This window comes from Gracilinanus agilis, chromosome 1 (genome assembly GCF_016433145.1).
Source record: "Gracilinanus agilis isolate LMUSP501 chromosome 1, AgileGrace, whole genome shotgun sequence".
Lineage (NCBI taxonomy): Eukaryota > Metazoa > Chordata > Mammalia > Didelphimorphia > Didelphidae > Gracilinanus > Gracilinanus agilis.
In genome coordinates this window covers 219,780,177-219,806,313 of record NC_058130.1, presented here as the reverse complement: position 1 = coordinate 219,806,313, position 26,137 = coordinate 219,780,177, and the positions used below count along the sequence as shown (strand labels likewise).

Sequence of the window (26,137 nt, the reverse complement as noted above, 5' to 3'; positions counted from 1 at the left end):
TCATGATGGCAAAGAAGATAACAGCTTTCTTTTCCTCACCAACAACAGACCTATTTCCTGCCCCTATCTCTTCTATTAAAAAAGATAAGACCAAATCTTAAGTAGTATGAATTCTTATCTGTCAAAACCCTGAGAATTTGTGGTATGTTTCATATAACCTAACATTTATCTGAGATGGTGTATCTGTCTCAGAGTAGATCATCTTTTGTTAAGAGATTTTGTAAAATATCAGCTAACAGGAAAAGGGGGTGGGGCAGGTATAAAAGTAACTGTGATAACCTATTTTCTGAAATTGTAAATATTGTTTATTCTGGGAAGAACTGCTTTTGGTCAGATCTTTTCTTTTACAGTGATGTTATGATCTCAACTTGTCATAAATCTGCTACAATTGGAACTCGACTGGTCTTTGATCACAATGGGAAAATTGTTCAAAAGATTCCTTATCCCCGACCTCAAGGAACAACTGTCAGTGTACAGCAGTTGTTTTCTACTCTTCCTGTGCGATATAAAGAATTTCAACGCAATATTAAAAAGGTATAATGAATTAAAGACCCTGATTTTTTTTTAAACCCTTATCTTCCATCTTAGAATCAATAATGTATATTGATTCCAAGGCGGAAGAGTGGTAAGGGGTGGGCAGTGGGGCTTAAGTGACTTGCCCAGGGTCACACAGCTCAGAAGTATCTGAGGTCAGATTTGGATCCAGAACCTCCTGTCTCTAGACCTGGTTCTCAGTCCACTGAGCCAACTCACTGCTCCCAAGACCCTGATTTTTTTTAAAGGTTTTCATTATATTAAGCATATATGTGTAATAACCAAGATTAAAATCATCACACAATGCCCAGCTTTATGGAAATGAACCTTTCCAAATTATAGACTCAGGAGATAGTCATTACTAGGTCCACACTCAGTCCCTATTCAACTCAGTAGGATATACCAGAACTAGTGGTCTTCTGGCATAACTTCTTTTTTTTTTTTTTTAATTTAAGTATTTCTCCATGGTTATATGATTTCTATTCTTTGCCCCCTCTCCCCAAGAGCTGACAAGCAATTCCACTGTATTATCATTCAATACCATTTCCATATTATTCTTTTTGTAATAATCTTTAAAAAACCAAAACCCCAAATCCAATACTCATATAAACACGTGAAAAATCAAATGTTTTCCTTCTGTGTTTCTACTCCTATAATTCTTTCTCTCCAGGTGGATAGCATTCTTTCTCATAAGTTCCTTGGGATTGTCCTGGATCATTGCAATGCTCTCAGTAGCAAAGTCGATTACATATGATTGTCCCACAGTGTTTCAGTCTCTGTGTACAATGTTCTCCTGGTTCTGCTCATTTCACTCTGCATTAGTTTGTGGAGGTCTTTCTAGCTCATATGGGAATCAAACAGTTTATTGTTCCTTATTGCACAATAGTATTTCATCATCATCATATACCACAATTTGTTCATCCAGTCCCCAATTGAGGGACACTCCCTCGTTTTCCAATTTTTTGCCACCACAAAAAGCATGGCTATGGATATTTTTGTACAAACCTAGTAGTGGTATTGCTGGATCAAAGGGTATGCATTCTTTTGAAGCCCTTTGGGCATAATTCCAAATTGCCTTCCAGAATGGTTGGATCAACTCACAACTCCATCAGCAGTGTTCCAGTTTTCTGGCATAGCTTTTGAAAAATTCTAATCATAATGAGGCATCTTAGTAGGACTTAGGTAGAGGGAGTGCTTTGTACTTTTGTCTTCACATTCTTCCTAGCCAGTCAGTGGGATGTCTACCCAGGGCATTTTTCCATTTACCTGTGTTCACCCACTTCTTTCTTCTACCAGCACCTTCTAGTTGGACCTCTAGAGCCCATGCCCCTAGTTAGAAACTTGCCCTAGTGCCAGCTATATCGATTGGTGATTAAATGAGTGCAAACAAGCCTACTATATTTATTAACAGGCCCTAGACCTTGATTGACTGTCACAACTCATCTAGCCATATATCCATCCAGGCCATCTTGTCATCTATCTACCACTATGTTTTTCAACCACATCTCTGCTTCCCATCTCTTGTTTTGGTAACCTTAATGTTAGTGCCATTACTTCTGGAAAGATCATTTCATTTGAATGTTATTTTCAATCAATTCACCATCCCCATGAGTCCCCAGACCAAAATGTTCTTCCCTGGGTACTCTTCCCCCATATATGTTGGCTTCCCCCTTTTAGAATGTAAACTCCTCCAGGGCAAGGACTGTTTCACTTTTTAAAAAAGTTACTTGTGGGGTAGGTAGGTAGCTCAGTGGACAGTGTCAGATCTGGAGTTGGGAAGACCTGGGTACAAATCTGACCTTAAATTCTTCCTAGCTGTGTGACCTGGGCAAGTCACTTAACCCCAATTGCATTCTTACTGCTCTTTTATCTTGGTATTGATACTTGTATCAATTCTGAGATAGAAGGAAGGGTTTTTTAAAAAGAGCTATTTTTAAGGGGCAGCTGGGTGGCTCAATGGATTGAGAGCCAGGCCCAGAGAGGGGAGGTCCTAGGTTCAAATATGGCTTCAGATACTTCCTAGCTGTATGACCCTGGGCAAGTCACTTAATTCCCATTGCCTAGCCCTTACCACTCTTTTGCCTTATAAGACAGAAGGTAAGCTTAAAAAAAAAAAAAAAAGAGGTATTTGTATTTCTATCACTTGATAAGTGGTTAATGAATACTTTATCATGTATTAGTTCATTTATTTATTCAAGTATAGTAAAAATGTATCATTCATATTTTCTTATTTTTTTTATTCTTTTCTCTTAATTCTTTTGAAAATTATTTAGCTTTTTCTCCCCTTCAGATATTAGTGTTAAAAATCTTATTTTAAAAAATCATCAAATATTATGCAATGATTAACTGTGATGGACTAAACTATTATCAGCAAAACAAGGTCCCAAGATAACTGCAAGGGACTCATAAAAAATGCTATCCACAGCCAAAGAAGGGACAGTTGGAATCTGATTGCAAATCAAAGCCTGCCATCTTTCACTTTATTTCCTTCATGAGTTTTTTATTGTATGTGTGATATGTGTCTTCTGTCAAAGAATAGGAAATATGGAAATGTATATTGCATGAAAGTACTGGTATAACCTATAAATAATAGACCATTTAACACCTTTAGGTAGACAAGGAGAAGAAGAGAGGGAGAAAATCTGGATTGTAAAATGTCAGAAAACAATTGTAAAAAATTATTCCTACATGCAGTTGAAAAAATAAAAATAAAAGAAAGTAAAAAAAATCACCCAATAGTTGTTGAATGCCCATGCATGTGTGTAACAAATGAATCAACGCAGACATAATATTTTTTTCATTTTTTATGATTCTGAGAGTTTACTTTCTAATTACTTAACATTTATTTTAAGAGCATTCTTCATTTTTGGGGAATGACTTAGTAAATCCTTCATAAATTTGAATGAAAATTAAGTGTATGATCATGCATTAAACATATAGCTAAATTTTTTAAAGTATATAAAAATTTATAGGAGGCTACCTTGTACCTAAATTTTACATTTTGTACTTATTGTGAACAAAATGTATTTATTTAGGAATATCTCATAGTAAAAGCAAACATGTTAATACCAACTAAAGGAATATGGAAGCCAAAAAACATGGATTCCATTTTATGCTGTAATTGAATTCTGTGTGTCTTCAGTTAGATTATTCTCTATGTCTAAGGTTTCCTAACAGTCAGGAGGTATTCTTTTTTGTTAAAATACTTTGATATTTGAGCAGCTAGGTGGCACATTGGATAGAGTACCAAAGTTGGAGTCAGGAAGATATAAATTCAAATGATGGACTCAGACACTTAATAGCTATGTGACCCTGGACAAGTCACTTTACCCTATTTGCTTCAGTTTCCTTTTCTGTAAAGTGAGCTGGAGAAGGAAGTAGCAAATTGCTCCAACATCTTTGTCAAGAAAACCCCAAAAAGGATTATGAAGAATTGGATCTGACTGAAAAGTGACTCAAGAACAACTTTGATAACTTGAAGTAGATTATTATAACTGTTGAACAATGGTTGTAATATAGTTTCCCAATTACTATAAGTGACTGAGAGATTTTTTTGCTCTTTTTGTTGTTTGTTTTTAACCAGGAGTTCACCAAAATGGTACAGGTATTACAAGCATACTGTATCATTTCAACAGGTATTCGAATAAACTGCACCAATCAGGTCGGACAAGGAAAACGACAGACTATTATAGGCACAAATGGAAATTCCACAGTAAAGGAAAATATTGGAGCTGTGTTTGGACAAAAACAGGTAATAATCGCCCAACAAGTTTTATTGTTGCTGACTTCTACAGTTGTGGTAGGTTTTATTGCCCTTTTGGAATCAGTGTTGTTTTTTTTAATTCTAGCAATTAAATGTTCTTACATATCTCCTATTCTGATTAGTTGAATTAGAATAATTAATTGCTTGTTTGAGAAAACAAAAAGCTATCTTGTCCTTTCTTGATATAAAGAAAACCGTACCTCTCTGTTCCTATTCAGAAATTTTGTTTGTCCAGTAAATGCAATGGCCTGAATTTTCCAGTTTTTCAACTATACCTCAGGAATATGATTAGAATCATTGTTTGTAAGTTTCTTTGCTTTCCTAATGTAGTTTAATAAAACTTTAGAGAGGAAGAAAAAGGGTTAAAAAAAACCCAATCCTGTATTTCTCTTAGGCTTATTCTTAAAACTAACAATGAACTTTGATTCCTTTCAGTTGCAAAGCCTCATTCCCTTTGTTCAGCTGCCCCCTAGTGAATCAATTTGTGAAGAGTTTGGCATTAACTATAATGATGCACTACATAATCTCTTTAGGTAAGTAACTAGAAATCTTTTCCTGGATGATTCCCTTTTTTGTTATTTAATTAGGTTTTTCAAGAGCAAAATGATGATTTGGTAATTGCATAAAATTGTGAGTGATATTGCTGCTGAGGAGAGAATTTAAGGAAAATGCTATAAGAAACTAGATGCCTAACTATAGTTAATATAAACATGAACAGAAGTAAAAGAAGTTTCTTTGTCCTATGTAATTTGGCATATTTTCAGTTTTTCTCCCAATTTTATAGCTTCAGTGAATGTTTTAAGTAATAAATGATAAAAAGAATTTTAAAATATGTTGTCATATATAATATTTTACTTACAGAATTATTTTAGAATAACAGAAGAATGTACAACTGGTTTTATAGCATGTTTTATTTCTTTTTGCTGGAATATTCCTGTCTTTCCTCAAACTCACACTTAATTTCTTTTGAAAATAAGTTTTATTGATGCCTTTTGTTTCTATATCATAGCAATTTCTGTATAGAAATACATGAATCACTCTCTTCTACCTCCTTGGAATTGCTTTGTTTTAAATTAAATTTGATTTTTAAAAATTAATAAAAAGGTATTTTCTCTTTCTCTTGCCTCTACCTACCTTGAAAAAAAAAGGAAACAAAACTCTTTTAACAAATATGCATAGTCAAGCAGAACAAATTTCTGCATTGGATATGTCCAGAAAATAGCTATCTCATTTTACATCCTGAGTTCATCTCTCTGTCAGGGTGGGTATAGGCCTCATGGAATCATGGTTGGTTACTGTGTTGATCATAAATCTTAATCTTTCAAATTTGAACCTTGCCTTGTAACAAAGAAAATAGTTAAATTAAATCAACTGATGCCTTTCCTCTTTGCCAAGAGGAGAAAAAAGATAAGTAAAATCATATATTTAGAGTTAGGCTGAAAGAACAGGGTTCTTTCTCTGGATTCTCCAAGTGAGATACCACAAGGTCTATATATTTTATGGGTCAGAATCCTTTTCAAACCATAGCTCAGTTCTGCACTAATGCATTCCCCCCTCCCCCCCCCCCCAGGCACAGAACACCAAATTTATAAGAAAGATTCAAAAGATAGACTGGGTAGGGAAGAAAATTGGTTTATTTTGGTGATTGCAGTCCCTGAGGGTGCTTATATGGGTGGATAGGAAAGAACCAAAGAAAGGAGATATTAATAATTTAAGAGAGGGAAGTAATTGATGAAACAAGATCCTAGAGAGCCAAGAGGGAATGGGATCAAAGAGAAAAGTAGAAGGGTTATCCTTGAAAAGGAGATAGACTTATATTTTCTTCTGAGATAGGAGAGAAAGAAGAAATGATGGTTAAAGTTATAGAAATTTTGAAGTGAAAGAAGTTGAGAGTAAACTTATCAAATGGCTGCAGTTTTTTCACTAGAGTAAAAGATGAAATTATCTTTTGAAGATTGACATGGAACACAAAAATCATTTAATGAAAGGTTAATGAATTTAATTTCACATTAATATGTAAAATTCTGTCATTAAACATTTCCTTGGATATTTCTATTAAAAACACAAATAACTAGTAAACAGTTATTATCACATTAATGTAATTAAGTTTATTTGCTGAAGATAAAATAAAAGTCTAGCTCTGGAGGATGGGCTTGAATGAAATTTTTTGAGTAGCTAGGAGCATTGGGAATGTGAGTATATTTTGGAGAAAATAAAAGAGGTGAGAAAGGAACCAAATAAAATTTTTATGAGTAAATAAGATATATGATGGAAATCCTATAGAATTACTAGAAGCACTTTGATATCTAAAATATTTTAATATTTCACTAGATTTGGAGGAGGGGAAAATGGGAAGGGAGGAAACTGGGAACTTTTAAAAACACTTTAAAATTACTGTGCCATAATATAACTGTACTTTGCACTTAGTAAATGTCTAATAAATATTTGTCAAATTGAATATATGTTGACTAATTACTCTTTGTACTCTGGATCCCAACCCTTATCATATTAATGTAAAATAGTATTTCAGGTTTTGTTTCCCGTTCTGACCATGGTGTTGGAAGGAGTACAACAGAAAGACAGTTTTTCTTTATCAATCAACGGCCTTGTGACCCTGCAAAGGTAAAATTCTTAGCAGATTCTGTTTTTTCATACGTGTATGTATACACACATATGTGTATATAAATGTGTGTATATTTGTCTATAACTCCCCTTTTTTTCTCCACTCAGTATTTTATAGTCACTTTTTTTTTTTTAAACCCTTACCTTCCGTCTTGGAGTCAATACTGTGTATTGGCTCCAAGGCAGAAGAGTGGTAAGGGTAGGCAATGGGGGTCAAGTGACTTGCCCAGGGTCATACAGCTGGGAAGTGTCTGAGGCCAGATTTGAACCTAGGACCTCCCGTCTCTAGGCCTGGCTCTCAATCCACTGAGCTACCCAGCTGCCCCCTTTTTATAGTCACTTTTGATATTCAAAAATCCTGATATAGTAATTTCCCTATAAACTGCCTATTGTAACTATCCAGAAATTTTATTCCATTTCATCCATTATAAGGATTTCTGTCCTAGAGATCCTCTACAGCAAGCTTTTCAATATCATTTTAAGGTTTACAGAGTACTTTCCCCACAACATCCCTTTGAAGTAGCCAGTGTATTATACTCATATATACTCATCTATATACACTATGCTGATATTAGAAATATATTTATATCAATTACTAATGAAAATTAAAATGGAACTACAGTGATTCCTCACCTATCACGGGAGTCAGTTCCAGAGACCCCCCCCCCCCACAATAAGTAAAAACCCATGAAGTAGCAGCATTACAGCATTACATTTATATATATAAAAATTTAAAAAATTAAAAAAATATATATATATACACATATATATTTAAAAACTTTATAAACCCTTCATACTCTTCTATAACCCTTTTCCACACTCTTATTAACATTTACCATGCTCTCATGAACACTGAGCCAATCAGCACCCAAGATACAGAACATAGCACTGTGGTTGGTCGCCTTTCAGCCAATAGTGTGCCCTGCGCAATGACAAACTTGCACAAGTGGTAGTGGCAAACTGCATTTCCATCATGTACAGTATGGTATTCATCTGCAAAATCCTGCAATATAGCAAGAACTCCATGATACAGAATTAGATTTTTTTTTTAAACCTGCAATACAGTGAAGCCACAGTAAGTGAACTGCGATATAGCAAGGGACAACTGTATACTAAAGTTTAAGAGACAAATGTTCCGAGTGTTTATATCATCTCATTTAGAGTTAGGACTTCAGAGTATTTATTAGATCATAAATCTAGACTTGGAAGGGCCCTCAGAGACCACCTAGTCTATCTTCCTCCTTTTATAAATGAAGAAACTGAGACTCCAGTAGGTTGATTGATTAGCACAAACTCATGAAGATTATATGCTTCAGAGGTGGAATTTTAATCTAAGATCTCTGATTCTAAAACCATTTAGTGGTCTCTGTTTTGTACCACATGCTGCCTCCAACTTCTTTATGACATTCTTGACAAGTGACCATCTTCTCTACTTTTGAGGACTTCTAATTTTATAAATCCTAAGGTTTCCCAAGGCAGTCTCTATTTAAAGAAAAAAAAATTCTGTACTTAAACACCAAAAAAAAGAGCATTTCTATACAGAGTAAGACAAAAAGATGATTCTATATGAAATCATAAATCTCTTTTTTCATACTTGCTTTTTCACACCCCTTCCCTTATGCATATATATTTATATAATAAATTCTACTCATTACTTTCAAAGCTAACCTACTTGTCTGTGTTTTCTTTTGAACTTCCTTCTGTCCTCTTCTGTGCATTTAAAAAACGTTACAGTGGCTTTCTTTTCTTTTTGAATCACTATTACCAACCTCTTGATCTCCTCCTACTAAGTAAAAACTTGGGTAAAGAGGAATTAAAAAATCCTTGTAACAAATACACATAGACAATAAGAAAATATCCACATTAGTGGCCATGTTCAAAAGCATATTTCTCTTTCTTCACTTTGTATTTATCTTCTGTAAGAAGACAAGTTACATGTTTCATCACTTGCCCTCTGAAGACATGGTCGATCTTTGCATTGATCACAGTTTCTTACATCTTCTCTTTACAATGTTACTATCCTTTTATAAACTATTCTGGTCCTGCTAACTTCACTCTGGGTCAATATATAATACCCAGGATTCTTTTGAAATATTTTTCCCCCTATCTTGATTATACAATAATATTTCATTACTTTTATATATCACAATTTGTTCAGCCATTCCCTTGTCTGAGGTGATCTGAGGCACTTCTTAGATTATAGTTCTTGTTTCCCTGTTGAGTTTGATACATGTTCAACCTGTTTGTCCATTTCAGAAAAGTACATTTCTGTTGCCCACTTTCAGCCCTTATTCCATGTTTATATATTCTATTCATTCATCCCAATGATAAGTCATATGCCTCCTTTCTCTTTCTTCTTTGTCAGAAGAGTCCATCCTCTGGTCCTTTGTTCTGCTTCAAAACCTTTTTTATTTTTAAAATTTTATTTAGTTGATTAATTAAGAAAAATTTTCCGTGGTTCCATGATTCATGTTCTTTCTCTCCCCTTCTCCCAACCCCCTCCCATAGCCAAAGTGCAGTTCCACTGGGTTTTACATGTGTCATTGATCAAGACCTACTTGGAGTCACCTGAGTTCCTGTGCTCTGACCATTCTTACTCCTGAGATTAGGCTTCCCTGGTTATTGAGGTTAAGAATGTTTTTTAAAAAAAGATATCTTTATATAACTTTTTTTTTTAAAAAAAACCCTTACTTTCTGACTTGGAGTCAACACTGTGTATTGGCTCCAAGGCAGAAGAGTAGTAAGGGCTAGGCAATGGGGGTTAAGTGATTTGCCCAGGGTCACACAGCTGGGAAGTGTCTGAGGCCAGATTTGAACTTAGGACCTCCTGTCTCTAGGTTTGGCTCTCAATCCACTGAGCTACCCAGCTTCCCCCTTTCTATAGCTTCTTAACCATTTTCCAGTTGTGTGTATATAGTGTCTGTATCCTACTGAAACATTGGGACATAGTGAGTTTCTTTTAAATAAATAAGTGTAAAGATCTAGAAATTGATTTATCCTAGTGCTCACAGCACACATGTTTATTGTTTTATTTATTTTTTTGGAAAATAGCTTTTCCAAAATAGTATTCATCATTGGAAAATGGTATTTTCCAAAAAATCTATCATTTTAATTTTCTGGACTTCTTGTGTAAAATAGAATGTGAGACTAATTCAGGACTGGGCAGACTGGAGGCCATATTCAGTCCATCACCAGTTTTGCCTTGACTTAGGAGCTAAAAATATATTTTTTTTACACTTTAAAATAATGCTAAATTCCATAAAATGTAAAAACATTCTTAGCTTATGGGCCATACAAAAAAACAAGCATCAGACCAGATTTGACAGATTTGTTCCAAAACAGGGAGAGGGCTGGATTTGACCCATAGGCAGTAGTTTGCAATCTTTTAATTAAGATAATCTCTAAGGATTCTTCAAGCTCTAATATTTTGTAGTTCTAAGATTAAGTTGATTGGCTAGAGTAACATGTTACTACAATATAAAAGAAAACAAAACATTTTTAACCATTATTAAACTTTATTCTTTCTATAGATTTCCAGACTAGTGAATGAAGTCTACCATTTATATAATCGGCACCAGTATCCATTTGTTGTGCTTAACATTTCAGTCGATTCTGGTGAGTTCCAGTGCTTGTCACATCTGTTTTTTAACTTTTGTTCTCACTACTGTCACTTTGGTTCAGGCTCTTGTCTTTGCTGCTACAATAACCTCCTAAGTTGTATTTCTGCTTTTATCCTTTCCATTCTAATCCATCCTACATCTTGCTGACAGGTTAATCCTCCTAAAAACACAATTTCTAATCCTGTTCCTGCCATGCTCAGAAATTAATTTCACTTTTAGTTAACCAATATTTATTATGGCCTCTACTGTTGGCACTTTGTTAAGTGTTAGGAGAGACAGAAACACATAAGACATGATGCAGGCACTCAAGGATCCTACTTCCTAGTAGGAGAGATAAGACAGGTTAAAAAATAACTAAAATACAAACTGGAATTCAACAGCTCCAAGTAAAATGTTATGAAGGAGAGACAGATAACTTCTGGCTCAGTGGAATCAGGGAAGGCTTCCTCCGGTGTGTTGAATAGAGGAGGTGGCATTTGAATTGGGCCTGGAAAGACAAGGAGAGTTCATCCAGATATAGAAAGCAATGTCAAAAAAACAAACAGCAAACCATTCAGTAACTTCCCATTTGTACCAGATAAGGCCCATATTACTTTGTTGTTTAAGAACTTTTGCTATAAAGGCCAAAGCTACCTTTCCAACTTTATTTCACACTAGAACTCAATTTATACCTTATTTTCCAACCAAATTGGATTACTCAGTTCCTTGAACCTACCTTGTAATTTCCTGTCTCTGAGCCATTGCCTTCTCCTTCCCCTCCAGCTATATTTCCCTCTGTTGAAATTCTTCCAGTTTCTTAGGATCTTCCTATCCCACTCCAGTTCTTTCTACTTTATCCCCTAATTTGATTTGATCTTTTCCTCTTTTAAACAGTGAAATACTTTTCATTTACCTCTCTTATGGCATTTCTATTTTTTCTTATACTATAGATATTTGTGTGCTTGCTATATCCTCCCTCCATCCATCCTCACCCTCCCAATTTATAAGCTTCTGCAGGAAAAGGACTCTATCTTACTTGTTTTTGTCTCTCCATAGTGCCTCATGATATGACTTATTAATAACAGAAAATGAATAATGAATATTTGTTTAATGATTGAAGTCCTTTAAAACTTAGACAGTATTACTCCAGTAAGGAAAAAAGGAAATGATATGTTGCTATAACATGAATGGAAACAAGTTATTGTATAACCATAATTAGATGATCACATTGAAACTAAATGAATTACTTCAGTAGGAAAAAGGTGGCTTTTTATTGTTGTAACCAAGGGTATAGTAAGAAATATCCAATGGGGTTGTTTAAAGATAAACTACTCTTCCTAATTCCTTGAAAATGATTTCTCAGTCCATTTCTGTATTATTTGGAGTGAAGTTGTAAAGTATTACATCTTTTTGTAATTCTAACCTGGCAAATTGGGGGAATATGACTCCTATCTTTGTTAAAATATAATTAAATTGAAGTAAATGCCTTTTTGTTTTGTTTTGTTTTAGAGTGCGTGGATATCAATGTAACCCCGGACAAAAGGCAAATTTTATTACAGGAAGAAAAATTTTTGTTGGCTGTACTAAAAACATCTTTGATAGGAATGTTTGATAGTGGTGTTAACAAACTTACTGTCAACCAGAAGCCACTATTGGACAGTGGAGGTAAGGAAATTGTAAATGTATTTTTTAAAATGCTCTATAAATATATTTTTTAAAATGCTCTTGAGTCAGCTAGGTGGCTCAGTGAAGAGAGAACCAGGCCTTGAAACAGCAGGTCTTGGGTTCAAATTTGACCTCAGACACTTCCTTATTATGTGACCCTGAACAAGTCACTTAACCCCAATTGCCTGCCCCTTATCACTCTTCTGCCTTGGAAACAATACTTAGTATTAATTCTAAGACAGAAGGTAAGGATTATTAAAAATGCTATTAAAATTTGTCTTTATTCGGACATGTTCTTTATTTTTCCATTGGTAAAGTAGCTCTGACACAGTACCAAAATTATCCTTTTTTTTAATGTGTGAATTAGTTGGATTTTATAATATCCTTTATAATAATAAGGTCCCAAGTTACCTTAAATGTAGTATATATAGGAGAGTCAATTGTGTTCCAAGAAGCGGAAGCTCAGAGTTTCAAACAAAGGATGGTATTTTCTGAGCAATAAAATTTACCTTGATTATTTGTAAGCAGAGTTTATTGTTATAATGAAATAAAATGTAGACAAAGTTAACCTGTTAAACATTTATTAATATGACTAATTTTACCAAATTGTAATTAGGCATAAATGGAAATCCATTTACTATAATTAGCATGATTTAAAAAACAGTTAGGCTAGATATTTCTGGAATCAATTTGGAGAGAGTGTTCCTAAAAGAAAAATGATTCAAAGGGAGGAGGTTATGAGTCCCTAACCCTTCCCTTTTAGGGAGAAGAGCTGGCCGTCACTTCTTTACCCCTATCAGGTTTGGTCTTGGGGTTTGTGCTACCTGAAGTCAAGTCAGCTCCAGGACCCTCTGCTCTACTTTGTTCTTGTTTCTAGTCTAGAGGTAGGGAAACCAGGCAACCAAAGCCTCTCAGTTTTTGAGTTGTGGTTACCCACTATTAAATCCTCTTATTTCCAAGGAAGAATCCCTGAAGTGGTTCTCTCTTCATGTTTGTTTTAGGTAATTTATTAAAGATGTATTCAACAGAAATGGAAAAAACACTTCCAGAAAAGAAGAATCTCATCTCACTACATACTAAAGGAGAAGAAAAAAGAACATTAACTATTTCCAGACTACGAGAAGCATTTTCCCTTCAACATACAACAGAACAGAGTTTTCAGAGTCTGAAAACTCATAAACCACAGGACTCTCCAAGACAAAGAAATCCTTGGTCATTTTGTAGCACTTCAAGTCCTGTAAACGCTTCCAAACCAATTTCTGGCAAAGATTGTCGCAGTCAAGAGATGGTGGAGCCAACTCCATGCATACATAGCAGTATGAGTCCAAAGCCAGTAAACACTGACAAAGATTCAGGACACAGTAGCACTTTTACACAGTCTAATGAAGGTTCTAGCACTCTGGAGAAAGGTGCCCATGTTGGCAGGGAATGTGTTACAAGTTCACCTAGGGAAGATTACACATTTTCAAAAGAAAATGTTGAAACTTTTAAGAAACTACCAGGACCTGACAGTCAATTTTCAATCTCAAAAAGTTGTTTGGAAGAAAAAAATATTGAGAATGTCTTCATAAATTTGTCTCCTCCAAGCACTAGCTCACCATCAAAAGAGAAGCGATTTAAAAAGGAAGTGTCTTCTTTAAATTTCAGTGTTCCCCCAAAGGTGATGAATGCTGAGGAACTTTCAGCTTCTCAGGTGGACATAGCCATTAAAGTTACTAAAAAAGAGGTGCTTCTTGACTTTTCTATGATTTCTTTAACCAAAAGGCTGCAACAGCTACAGCAGCAGGAAAAACAAAGGGTAAAGGCACAGAATTACAGAAGATTTAGGGCAAAAATAAGCCCTGGAGAAAATCAAGCTGCAGAAGATGAACTAAGAAAAGAGATAAGGTATCTTTTACTTTAATTGCATATTCCTATAACCTACTTGAGAGCTAAAGAAATTGAGTAACATGTTAAATTGCCATATATAGAGGAGTTAAGGTGTTGATGCTTTTATTACAGTTCTATTTGAATGTGTCTTTGGCTCAGCCATTTAAAGTTTGAACTCTTAAGTCCTTGACGTCTTGGTTCTTCTTTCTTCTGGTTCTTCTGGGTTCTTCTTTTCTCACCCTCTGAGAGCTCATCCATTCTCATGGCCTTAGCTCTATATTTCTGCATTAATAATATCTCCCCCTCCCCCAAAATCTTCTCATATAAGCTCTGGTAGTATCTCTTTCTCCTGAACATTTCCATTTTAATATCTTTTTTTAAGGTATTTGCTTTCCCTCCCCCTAAAAAACCCAACTCTTTCTCCTACTTTCCCTTCCTCTGTACGTGTTCAGCTTGTTCTCTACCCTCAATATTCAGATCCTTCCTTTCTTTTTTTAAACCTTCTGCCTTAGAATTAATACTAAATGTCAATTCCAAGGCAGAAGATCTAAGGGTTGGGCCAGTGATGACCTTTTAGAGATGAGTACTGGGCCCCGAAGCCCAACAAGTGCTAGGTGCCCCTCCTCACGCTTAACCCACACAGTAGAGGGAGAAAGCACTCCCATTGGGCTACTGGACAGAGGAGCAGATAAAATGAAGAAATTCCTCAGCAAGTATAGAGAGGGGGAGGGGAGTGGCCCAAGTGCTCTGCTCCCCTCCAGCTCTGCTGCCTATGAGCCACCTTATCTCCTGTGTATTTCCATTGGGCTGCTGGGCAGAGAGGCAGGGGTTGTGGAGAGGAGGAGGGGAGCAGCTCTGCGTGAATCTCTCTGCCTTTCTAGTATTTTATATGAAGAATTCTTGGAGGGGGGTGGCAGTGTGCCATAGGTTCACCATCACTGGGCTAGGCAGTTAGAGTTAAGTGACTTATCCAAGGGTCACACAGGTAGGTATTCTTAAAGTTCAAATCAAGATGCATCTCCTCCCAGGAGTTTTGTTGGTCTTTGAACTTTAGGTCCACATATTCCATTTGCCTGTAAAATCTTTCCATTTTTAATGTTATGCTGTCACCTCAAATTCTATGTATTTCTCTTTGCCTTCTCCCCACTAATGAATTTTTTTCCTTTATGACACTATATTTCTTCCAGCTAACCAAATTGCTAAATCCTCTGACTTTCCTTTTCTTCTTGCTTTGCTCTCCCACCTACATAGTCTGATCAGTCATGTCTGCTTTAGTTTCTTAGTGCTAAAGTCCATAAAGCCTTTCTTGGCAGTGCTTCCTATCATTTGGTATCATTAGCACCTTGGTTCAAACTTCTGTCTCCCACCTAAGCCATTACAGTACACCCCTAATTGGTCTCCTTCCCTCTTTTTTCTTTCTGAAGCAATGGATCTTCTATTTCATTGTATAGCAAATCTCTAGTTTATATTGTAAGTGCACATATCCTAAAATTCAGCAAAGAGATCAGCATACAGTCAGACCTTTACCTTGATGTCAATGTAAAAAAAAAAAGTCAGTCTGTTCATATTTTTCTGTAGTCTCATTTCACCAATTTTTTTAGTTTAATGATATATTATCACATACTTTATAAGGCAGAAACAGGTAATGGAATAATTTTCTTACAATTAATATGAACTGTCTTTTAAAATACCTAACAAAAAATTAGTAAAGCAGATGCTCATTCTGGACATGTCTGAAAATGTCTTACTTGTCCCACCCCTGTCAAGAAGCAAAAAAACCCAGTAGGTTTATCTGGAATCATGGTTGGCCATTGCACTGATCAGAGCTAAGTCTTTCAAAGTGGCATATTTTAACATCATATAAATTGATCTTCTAACTCTGGTCACCATATTCTCCATTAGTTCATGCAATCTTCCCAGGCTTTTCTGAAACTATTTCTTTCATCATTTCTTATGGTGCAGTAATGTTCATTACATTCAGGTATCTTGATTTGTTTAGTCATTTCCCAGTTGTTAGGTACTCCCTGGATTTCCAGTTTAGGGCTATTATGAAAAGAATTGCTATAACTATTTGTGTATATATGAGGCCTTTTACTCTTTTTTTGATCTCTGTGAATCTGGAACTCAAAATTTAAAAAAGAAAATAATGCTAAAAATAAGTAAATAATGAATGGATGAATAAAAAATGTTAATGCTACAAATCACTAACAAAAAATGTAAATTAAAGCTACTTTGAAGTTCTATTTTACACTCATCAGACCAGCAAAGTTAACAAAAAAGGAGAATGACAAATGTTGGAGGGCCTGTGGGAAAATAGATACTGCTTTTGGGCTGTGAACTGTTCTAGCTATTTTGGAAAGCTCCTTTTAGCCAGTGATACCATGACTAGGGCAGTTCACTACTCCACCAATAGTTCATTAATGTGCCTATTTTCTTTCATTGGCTCCAGCATTTGGCTTTTCTGATAGGTATGAGGTGGTATCTCAGAGTTGTTTTAATTTGCCTTTTTATTATCAATAGTGATTTAGAACATTTTTCCATATGACTATAGATAACTTTGGTATCTTCTTTTGAAAACTGTTCATATCCTCTGACCATCTATCAAATGGGGAATGACTCTTAATTTTATACGTTTGACTCAGATCCCTATATATTTGAGAAATGAGGTCTTTGATCAGGGAAACTTTCTGTAAAAATGTTTTATATTACTTCATTGTCTATAATACCTTTTAACAAAATGTCATTTCCCTGAATACCATTTTTAATTTGGTCTATTTTTTCTTTTGCATTCTCAGAGATGATAATTGCTACTCCTCCCTTTTTTACTTCAGCTGAAGTATAATAGATTCTGCTTTCTGTTTCAATGTGTCTTTTGAACTCAGTGTATTGTTGACTTCTGGTTTCTAATCCATTCTGCTATCTACTTCCATTTTATGGATTAGCTCATCCTATTTACATTCAGTTATGATTTTTAACTGTGTTTTTTCCTCCATCCTATTTTCTTCTGTTTATCCTTTGCTCTTTCTTTTTATCCTGCTCATCCTCAAAAGTCTGTTTTGTTTCTGACCACTTCCTCCCTTAATTTATCCTCCCTTTTAATCAATCTCCACACCCTATTTCTCTTATCCCCTTCCCCTCCTATTTCTCTATTGGGTAAGATATACCAAATCAAGTATGTATATATGTTCTTCCTTCTTTGAACCAATTCCTATGAGAAAGAGGCTCCAAGATTGATTCCTCCTCCCTCCCCTCCCAATTTTCCTGCTGCAAACAAAGTTTTTCTTGATATGCTTCTTTTATATGAAATTTTTTCCCTTATTCTACCTCTCCCTTCCCCTTTTCCCCTAGAGCATCCTTCTTTCTCACCCCTAAGATTTTTTCACACCCACACCCATGTCTATATAGATTCCTTCTAATTGCCCTAATGTAGCTTTTTTCCCCTAAGGACTATTGATAGTTTGGATTTCTTCTTTTGAAAACTGTCTATTCATATCTATTGGGAACCCAAGTAGTACAATGGAAAAAGTGCTGAGTTCATATCTGGCCTCAGACACTTACTAGCTCTGTGACCCTGGGAAAATCGCCTAACTTCTCTCTGCCTCAGTTTCCTTAACTACAAAATGAAGATAATAAGAGGATCTACCTTCCAGGATTGTTGCAAGAAACAAATGAGATAATAATTCTAACATGCTTAGCATAGTGCCTGTCACATAGTGCCATATAAATGTTAATCATTATTATTATTGACTATTTTTAACATTTGGGGAATGTCTGTTATTCTTATAAATTTGAATCAGTTATTTTGAAAATGAGACCTTTGTCAAAGAAGCTTGTTGAGAAGAAATTTCCTGGTTAATTGTTTCCCTTCTGATTTTAACTGCCTTGGTTCTGTTCATGTAAAAAAAAAATCTTCATTTATTTAATCAAAATCATCCATTATGTCTTTTGTAATCTTTTCTTTTCTTTGGTTGGTCATGAATTCTTCCCCTTTCCATAGATCTAAAAGGAATTTGTTCCTTGTTTCTCTCATTTGTTAATGACATATCTGGTGACCATGCTGTGTTTTCTTTTCTTTTCTTTTTTTTTTTTTTTTTTTTTAAGACTTTCTGTCTTGGAGCCAATAGAGTGTATTGGCTCCAAGGCAGAAGAGTGGTAAGGGCTAGGCAATGGGGGTTAAGTGACTTGCCCAGGGTCACACAGCTAGAAAATGTCTGAGGTCAAATTTGAACCTAGGACCTCCTGTCTCTAGGCCTAACTCTCAATCCACCGAGCTACCCAGCTGCCCCCTCATGCTGTGTTTTCCTTTGAGACTGCTTGTAGATGTTGTAGAGTTGTTTTCTTGTTTATGTCTTAGGTGTCCCAAAGTCCATAATAGCTCCTTTTGGTTTATTCATTAATATTTTAGCCTCACTTTCTGAATGTGGACTTTGTGTTGGGACCAGGCTCTATGTGGTTGTAGCGGAAATGTCTGAAACATGTTTGTTCCTGGTCTTGATCTGTATTCTCTGGGTTCCTGCTGCTTCATCCTCTGGATATTGAGTTTTATGTTCTTCAAGTATTTTAGGGATGGCTCAGGACAGAGACCTTTATTTTCAGCAAATCCTAAACCATCTAATCTAGGTCAAAGTCTGATCACTATTCTCCTACTATGAGTTTGGGTTTGGGAAACACAACTGGAGGCTTGCCCTGGTTGGAATTCTAGTAAACTGTTACTGGTCCCACGGCTTGCCCAAAGTTCTTGGAAAGTTCTAAGGGTACAAACAAAAGAAATGCAGATTCCCCCAGTGGTCTGAATTTTCTATCACAGCCACTGAACTTCTGAACTAGAACTGCCCCTTGCAAAATATGTACTGTTAGATCAAGTCTGGGCTGGATCAACAGCCTCACTACCTGCCCCAGGCCAACTCCTGTGCTCAAAAGATTTGTGTTCCTGTCTCCTCCCAAGTTCTGCAGGCCTGTGGCTATTTGCTCTGTGTTGATTTGGGTTGAAAAAAATGACCCACTGTAGTTTCTTCTTGGATTTCTCCATCACAGTTTCTAGTGCTCATAACTTGATCTTTGGTGGAAAAAACTTTGTGGGAGAAAGCTGGGCCATAGTACTTCCTTCTATGCTACAGTTCTCCTCAGTTTACATTTCTTGTTTTGAAAAATATTTGTCATTATCCTTTGATCATTTATGTATCCAGAGTATTATTTTTCAAAAGAACATCTTTTTGTATAACTTTTTTTCTTCCATTTAATTGAATTTTATTTATTAATTCAATATGGAAGTTTTTAAACTGTATGCATACTGGTTAGTCCATCCGTTTTTCTTTTGTTATGCATTAGACCTGCTGTTGAATAAGAAGAAGTATTTTGATATCTGGCAATATTACCAATGCATCAAGGAAACTTTTGTTGCTTTCACTTTTATAATTCTGACTTTGACCATTTCTGTATGCTAAACATGATAATTTTTTTATCATCTTTCCATCTCAGATAATTTTCCACCATTTCCATTCTCCTTATCATTTTTTCCAATTGCTTCTAATTTTTTTCCTTCATTTATAAATTCTGGAATGTCATAAGGTTATTATTACATTGCATTGGTTCTGTCTTTCATTTGGAGGACTTTCTGGTGCTTTGGTTGCTGCCTTCTTATTTCTTTCCTTCTGTTAATTCATCCTGTATACCACTGGTAGGTTAATCATTTTAAAAAACCATTTTCATCACTCCTCTGCTTCAAAAACCTATGACCGGGGCAGCTGGGTAGCTCAGTGGAGTGAGAGTCAGGCCTAGAGACGGGAGGTCCTAGGTTCAAAACCCGGCCTCAGCCACTTCCCAGCTGTGTGACCCTGGGCAAGTCACTTGACCCCCATTGCCCACCCTTACCAATCTTCCACCTATGAGACAATACACCGAAGTACAAGGGTTTAAAAAAAAAAAAAAAAAAAAAAACAAAACCTATGACCAAGGGGGCAGCTGGGTAGCTCAGTGGATTGAGAGCCAGGCCTAGAGATGGGAGGTCCTAGGTTCAAATCCGGCCTCAGACACTTCCCAGCTGTGTGACCCTGGGCAAGTCACTTGACCCCTATTGCCTACCCTTACAACTCTTCCACCTATAAGTCAATACGAAGAAGTTAAGGGTTTAAAAGAAAAAAACAAAACAAAACCTATGACCAACAGGATAAAGCCTATACTCATTAATTTATTATTATACGGACCTTTCCATAGTCTGGCCCCAATATACCATTACAGCCTTGTGTCCTACTACTCCCCTATGCAAACCTTTCAAATTAAGAAGTTAATGAGTGTATCTAATTATTTCTCTTCTAACAGAATTATACTTCCCCACCTCCATGCCTTTGATAATGCTGTTCCCTTTACCTTCTTGTTCTGTTTATTCTTGGCGTAGCCTGAGTTCCTCTTTCATGAAACTTTGCTGGTTTGCAGTGACTTCTACTTGTAGTGCCTTACTACTTATTCGACAAGTCATTAGGCATTACTTTATGATATTTCTTGAATTATTATCTAGTGGGATTATTTATCTTTTTGTGTAAGCACATAGCATCTCCTACTGAATGACAGTAACTATGGCAACTATGGCTTATACTTATTCCTGTCCTCCTTAGCACTTGGCATAGTGCCTTTTTCAGGGTATCTGCTAATATCTAATATGATTTTAACTCTTATATTTTTTTAAATGTGAAACACACAATTTTACTTTGATACTTTGTATCAAGTATTTATTTCATCTCTTTATTTCATCTATTGCTACTAGATTATAAAGTACTTAAGGACAGAGAATACATTTTGTTATTACTACTTCTCCACAGTAGTGAGTACATAGTAGGCATTAAGGAATACTTGCTTTAAAAAATACAGGAGAGGGTACAATTAAGTCAGAATTTAGGAATTTTTGTGGTATGGTTTGCTCTTTTGTGAATGTTTTCAGATTCATATTTTGAATTACAACTAAATATTCACTCCAGTTGATTTGTTGTTGTCATTTGGGGTATTTAAAAATGCAAGACTGACATATATATTCTCAATTTTCTGTGTGCAGTAAAGATATGTTTGCAGAAATGGAGATCATTGGTCAATTTAACTTGGGATTTATAATAACCAAACTGAATGCAGATCTCTTCATTATTGATCAACATGCGACAGATGAAAAATACAACTTTGAGATGTTACAATTGCACACTGTTCTGCAAGGGCAAAGGCTTATAATGTAAGTTCATCAAAATTCTCAATAATCTAGATTTCTTTTGTGTTTGAGTCAACCATGCTGCTCAGGTGTAATTTTACTTTTGCTCCATTATTTTATATATGTACCTGATTTATCAGGAAGTTAATATACACTTTAAAAAAGCCCTCAAACCTTTACATTCTATCTTAGAATCGATGTTAAATATTGCTTCCAAGGCAAATGAGTGGTAAGGGCTAGGCAGCTGGGGTTAAGTAACTTGCCTACGGCCACAGAGATAGAGCTGTTCTAAGACTAGTTTTGAATTCAGAACCCTCCCAATATACACTTTTCAATAACAAGCTTATTTTGCTATTTAAAGATCTTATCCAGTGGCTATTTAGAAAAGCTTTTTGATGAAGGAGAATTTTTTCAATTCAAACTGAAAATTTTGTTTTCTGAAATCCCCTGTGATTGAATCTCTTGATCTTCCTATTTAACATGATAGATATATAGCTTTCCCAGTGCCCACCCTTTTTCTTTTTAGGAGTTGCTTTTCTTGTGCCGTATAGAAATCTGTAATCAACAGCTTTACAAGATTTTTTTTCATTAAATATTCATGTAGCTTAATCTAGAAGTCTGTTTTTTAAGCAAAGTGATACATTCAAATAACTTTTTCTTTAACACAAAGTTAACATATGTATGAGAAAGAAACTCAGAGTAATCATGGTGATTAATGTCTTCCACCTCTTGGCATTGTGATGATGGACTATGTATATTAGATGAGGCATTCATTGGCAAATTTGGCCAATTTATTGATTTATGTTGTGCTTCACTACTTCTTTGTTAACAAAAAAGGGTTTTATGGGGGTAGAGAGATTCATTGAGATGTGATAGCATTTTTTAAAAGCGCCAGTCAACCTTTTTTTTTTTAAAGAAATAAGTTCAAAACCAAAGAGTATTTGAATGGGTCTAAGGTAGGATTTGTATCACATTTTTAAAAATCTGATTTTTATTGTTATCTTTTGTTTTTATATCACCCTCATTTCTAACTGTATGCCCCCCTACTTCCCTGCCCAAGTTTGCTGAAATTTTTTGTAAGTGGCCTGTTTCAGTTTTATGTTTGTGTGTTAGCACAATACCTGGTGGATGGTAGTTATACTTAATAAATATTTATTAATTGATTTGGTTTTCTCCATCAGTACAAGCAGGATGTCATCCATACCTTTTATACTTTGCAATTCTTGTCCATAGCCTTTCCCCAGAAGATCTACCTAGTGTGCTGGAGGTCTTCCTCTAAGCTTTTGCAAATTTTGTAGGTACAAGCTGCAGTTTGCTTGTAGCTACTATGTTTCTCTCCCTTGGAAAAATTCATTGCTAAGCCTTGTGTGTATTATGTTTAAACATAGTCAGCTAGATAAATCTCCCCATTTCCTTTAATGGTTTAATGTTACTATTTTGTAATATATTTTATTTTCTTAACTAACAATGAAATTTTTATTAGCTATGATAAAGGCACTTAGTATGTCATTTGTTATTCTTTATAATATGAAAAAGTACTTTCTGAAGAGTGATTTTTAATTTTTGTTACATTCTACATAAATATAATTGTTCCCATTTTCATTTCAGATTGGCCTCTAAAATCATGAAGGCCAACTACTCTCCTTGGTAAAACTTTTCAATCAGAGACAGGTAGAGTCAGTAGGAGAGCAGACTTAGTTTTGTTATGATTAAAATTCTCTGGAGTCTATATGTTTATAATTATTTATTAATAAAAGTTAGAGAGTCAGATGCTCACCTGGCTGCACCTAAGTAATCCGAGTTTGCCATGCTTGTCTAGCCAAAAATGACCAAGCCAGCAAGAGTCTCCAGCCCAAGTAAGCCAAGAGCTGAATGCCTAAAAGAGACCTTCTTGCTTCCTTACTCCCTTCTCTTATAAAACCATTAGCATTGCTCTTTCTGGGTCTCTGGTTGGACAGACTTGATCAGAACCCAGACTTCAGGACAGTAGGAGTCACTTCAGATTAGGGGCCATCCTCTTCTAGGAGCCAGGGAGCCATGAGACCTTTGGCAACCTTCCACAGTATGCATGTACACCTAGTGCAAGAGTGGCTGATACCAATAAAAATGGGTTTTCAAAAGGAATAAGGGGTATAATTTATATTAAATTCCCAGTTTCCTCTATCATTTCTTCTTCCCTGGGGTTCCTTTGAATCTAAAAATCTTTTCATCTTACCATTTCTTCCTTGCTTGATTTTAGGGGAAGATCAGATCTTTTATATTAGAGCTAGCTAATAAAATATCCAAAATATAATTTGGTGAGGTTTAATCAGAAAACAAGAAAGTTGCTGGATTGATAGTATGTTTTATTGCTCATGGTATTGGTACACAGCTTATTGGAGTGATGTACCATTCTTTTGAATCCATTTTATCATATTATATCATATAACTTATAATTTGCAATTATAAAACTATAATTTGAACTTTTTCTGTTTTTCAGACCTCAGGCTCTCAATTTAACTGCTGTCAATGAAGCCATACTAATAGAAAATCTGGAAATATTTAGAAAGAATGGTTTTGATTTTATCATAGATGAACTTGGTAAGTTCTTAACAAGGACTATGGAATCACATATATTTCCAAACTTGAAGGGATTTCAAGTTATTTTATTGAACTATCATTTTATGGCTGAAGGTCAAATTTCAAAATTTTCCGAATATTTTCCTTTTATTCCTCAAGTATTTGACCATTTTTATTCATCACAAATAGTACTCAAAATTCAAATGTATTCTTAAAATTGTAGTGTCTGTTCTTGAATTTCTATATTGTCTTTTAGCTCCAGTCACAGAAAGGGTTAAGTTGATTTCCTTGCCAACTAGTAAAAATTGGACTTTTGGACCACAAGACATAGACGAGATGATCTTCATGTTAAGTGATTGTCCTGGTGTCATGTGCAGACCCTCTCGAGTCAGGCAGATGTTTGCCTCAAGGGCATGTAGAAAATCTGTAAGTAATGCAGAAGAAAACCTATTTGCTAATGACTTCCAGATTTGCTGAAACTCAATAACTTTATTGTGTTTTAAAGTGAAATTTCGTGGCTAAAGTGAGATCAGTCAAATAATGACTCTCAGGTGGTTTTATATTTTGCCTCTCTTGCTTTATGAAAAAGGTTAGTGTTATCTTGGCAGCAGCTTTATAATAAACTTCATTGGCAAGTGGCATATTTTTCTGGATTATAACAACATACATTTGGGTGGACTGCCCATTGAATCAGTGCTGACTGTCTTGGATATTGCACAATGAACTAGGAGCAGGAGAATGGGCTGGCTTATACTTGGGAAATCAGGAATTTTAGTAGATTTTTTAGAGGGAGAATACTGGATTTGTCATTAGAGAGCTTCTGTTCACTGCTTGTCTCTGCTGCCTATTAATATGTGATTTTAGACAAAAAACACATGAACTTCTTCTTCGGCCTTAAGTTTTTTCTTCTATAAAATAAAGGCTTCCTTCTGGCTCCAGATCTATTATATGATTCTCCCTTCTCCAACTTTCTCTTCTGTTAGCCAAGGTTGTGTTATACTTAAAGCACCAGTTGCCATTTTCAAGCCAAAAGGTTAATTAGTCAATCAGAGAACAAGCATTTAATTACATACTATTTTCCAAGCACTCTGCTAGGTTGCTGGGGATATAAATACAAAAGTAAAGTTAGTATTTGCCCTCAACAAACTTTCTACTAGGAGGAAGTGAGGAAGGGAATAAGCCTCTATATAGCACTTAATATATACCAGGCACTGAATTAAGTGCTTTTTACAAAAATTATCTTCTTTGATCCTCACAACAACCCTGGGAAGGGAGGTAGGTAGGTACTATTATTACCCCCTTTTATAGTTGAAGAAACTGAGGCAAGGTGATTTGCCCAGAGTAGCACAGTTGGTAAGTGCTCATGACTGGATTTGAACTCAGGTCTTCCCAACTTCAGGCCGAGTTCTCTTTCTTCTATACCACTAAATGTATCAGGAAATGATGACCAGGAAAAGGAATCTTGTTCTAGATAGTCAGACATAGGGCAGTAGGTTGTCTATTAATTATCTAGGCTGACATTAATTTGATTATTGTTTCCAGATCAATCAGAGAAAGCACATCCAGGGAAAGTACAGGGGCATATCTAAATGCTGCAGTGAGGCATATGGTGAAATGCCGATCAATGCTGGTTAGGTGCGGGATGGGATGAAACATAGTTTGGGACCAGCTAGGTACAGAGGGCAATTCCATGCCAGGGCGAGTCCCAAATTGAATAGATTAATTCCCTTGGGGTGGAGCAATGAGGGAAGAGGGAGTGTCAAGGTCTCTGAAGGTTCTGGTCCAGAGAGTTGTTCTTCTTCATAAAGAGAGGCAAGCAGTGGTGGGGCAGATGGCAAGACTCCAAAGCTGGTGGGCCTTGTGCACAGGAAAGGGAAAGTGTTTCTTAGAAGCCCATTGATGATCAATAAGCACAGGGATGACTTTTAAGTTACTGTAATACTGAACTCTTCATATGTTTAGACTGTTTTCATACTGGTTTAATTGGCCATCTGCTTCTAAATTGGTAATCCTTTTTTCCTCTCTAATTGATTCCCTCTCTCACTCCCTGCAGAAGCTGTTCCAAATCTCTTTTCTGCTCAAGCATCCTATACTTGCCTTTCCCTGACACTGAGCTGAGAATTTCACTTCTTACTTTGCTGAGAAAATTGAAGCTATTTATAACAAACTCCTCTTTTCACCTTTTTATCTCAAAACTCTTTCATCATCCCTTACTTTTCTTCTTTCCCCTAGTTTCTAATATGGAGGAAATGATCCTCATTTAGGAGTTCCTTATAGCAATGAAAACATAGGTATGGTTTCCAATCCAATCTCTGTCTATATGTACTTATGCTCTCT

At 35.6% G+C, this 26,137-nt stretch overlaps 1 protein-coding gene across 1 annotated transcript in view; it reads left to right on the top strand.

Moving 5' to 3' along the window:
• Positions 1 to 26,137, top strand: part of PMS2 (PMS1 homolog 2, mismatch repair system component) — a 37,791-nt gene that overhangs the window by 11,005 nt on the left and 649 nt on the right. The window contains exons 5-14 of the mRNA XM_044657442.1: positions 351 to 534; positions 4,118 to 4,285; positions 4,733 to 4,830; positions 6,820 to 6,919; positions 10,450 to 10,534; positions 12,028 to 12,183; positions 13,185 to 14,070; positions 21,098 to 21,265; positions 23,721 to 23,821; positions 24,057 to 24,226. Coding sequence (XP_044513377.1) covers positions 351 to 534; positions 4,118 to 4,285; positions 4,733 to 4,830; positions 6,820 to 6,919; positions 10,450 to 10,534; positions 12,028 to 12,183; positions 13,185 to 14,070; positions 21,098 to 21,265; positions 23,721 to 23,821; positions 24,057 to 24,226 — 2,116 coding nt within the window. The remainder of the gene's footprint in view (positions 1 to 350; positions 535 to 4,117; positions 4,286 to 4,732; positions 4,831 to 6,819; positions 6,920 to 10,449; positions 10,535 to 12,027; positions 12,184 to 13,184; positions 14,071 to 21,097; positions 21,266 to 23,720; positions 23,822 to 24,056; positions 24,227 to 26,137) is intronic.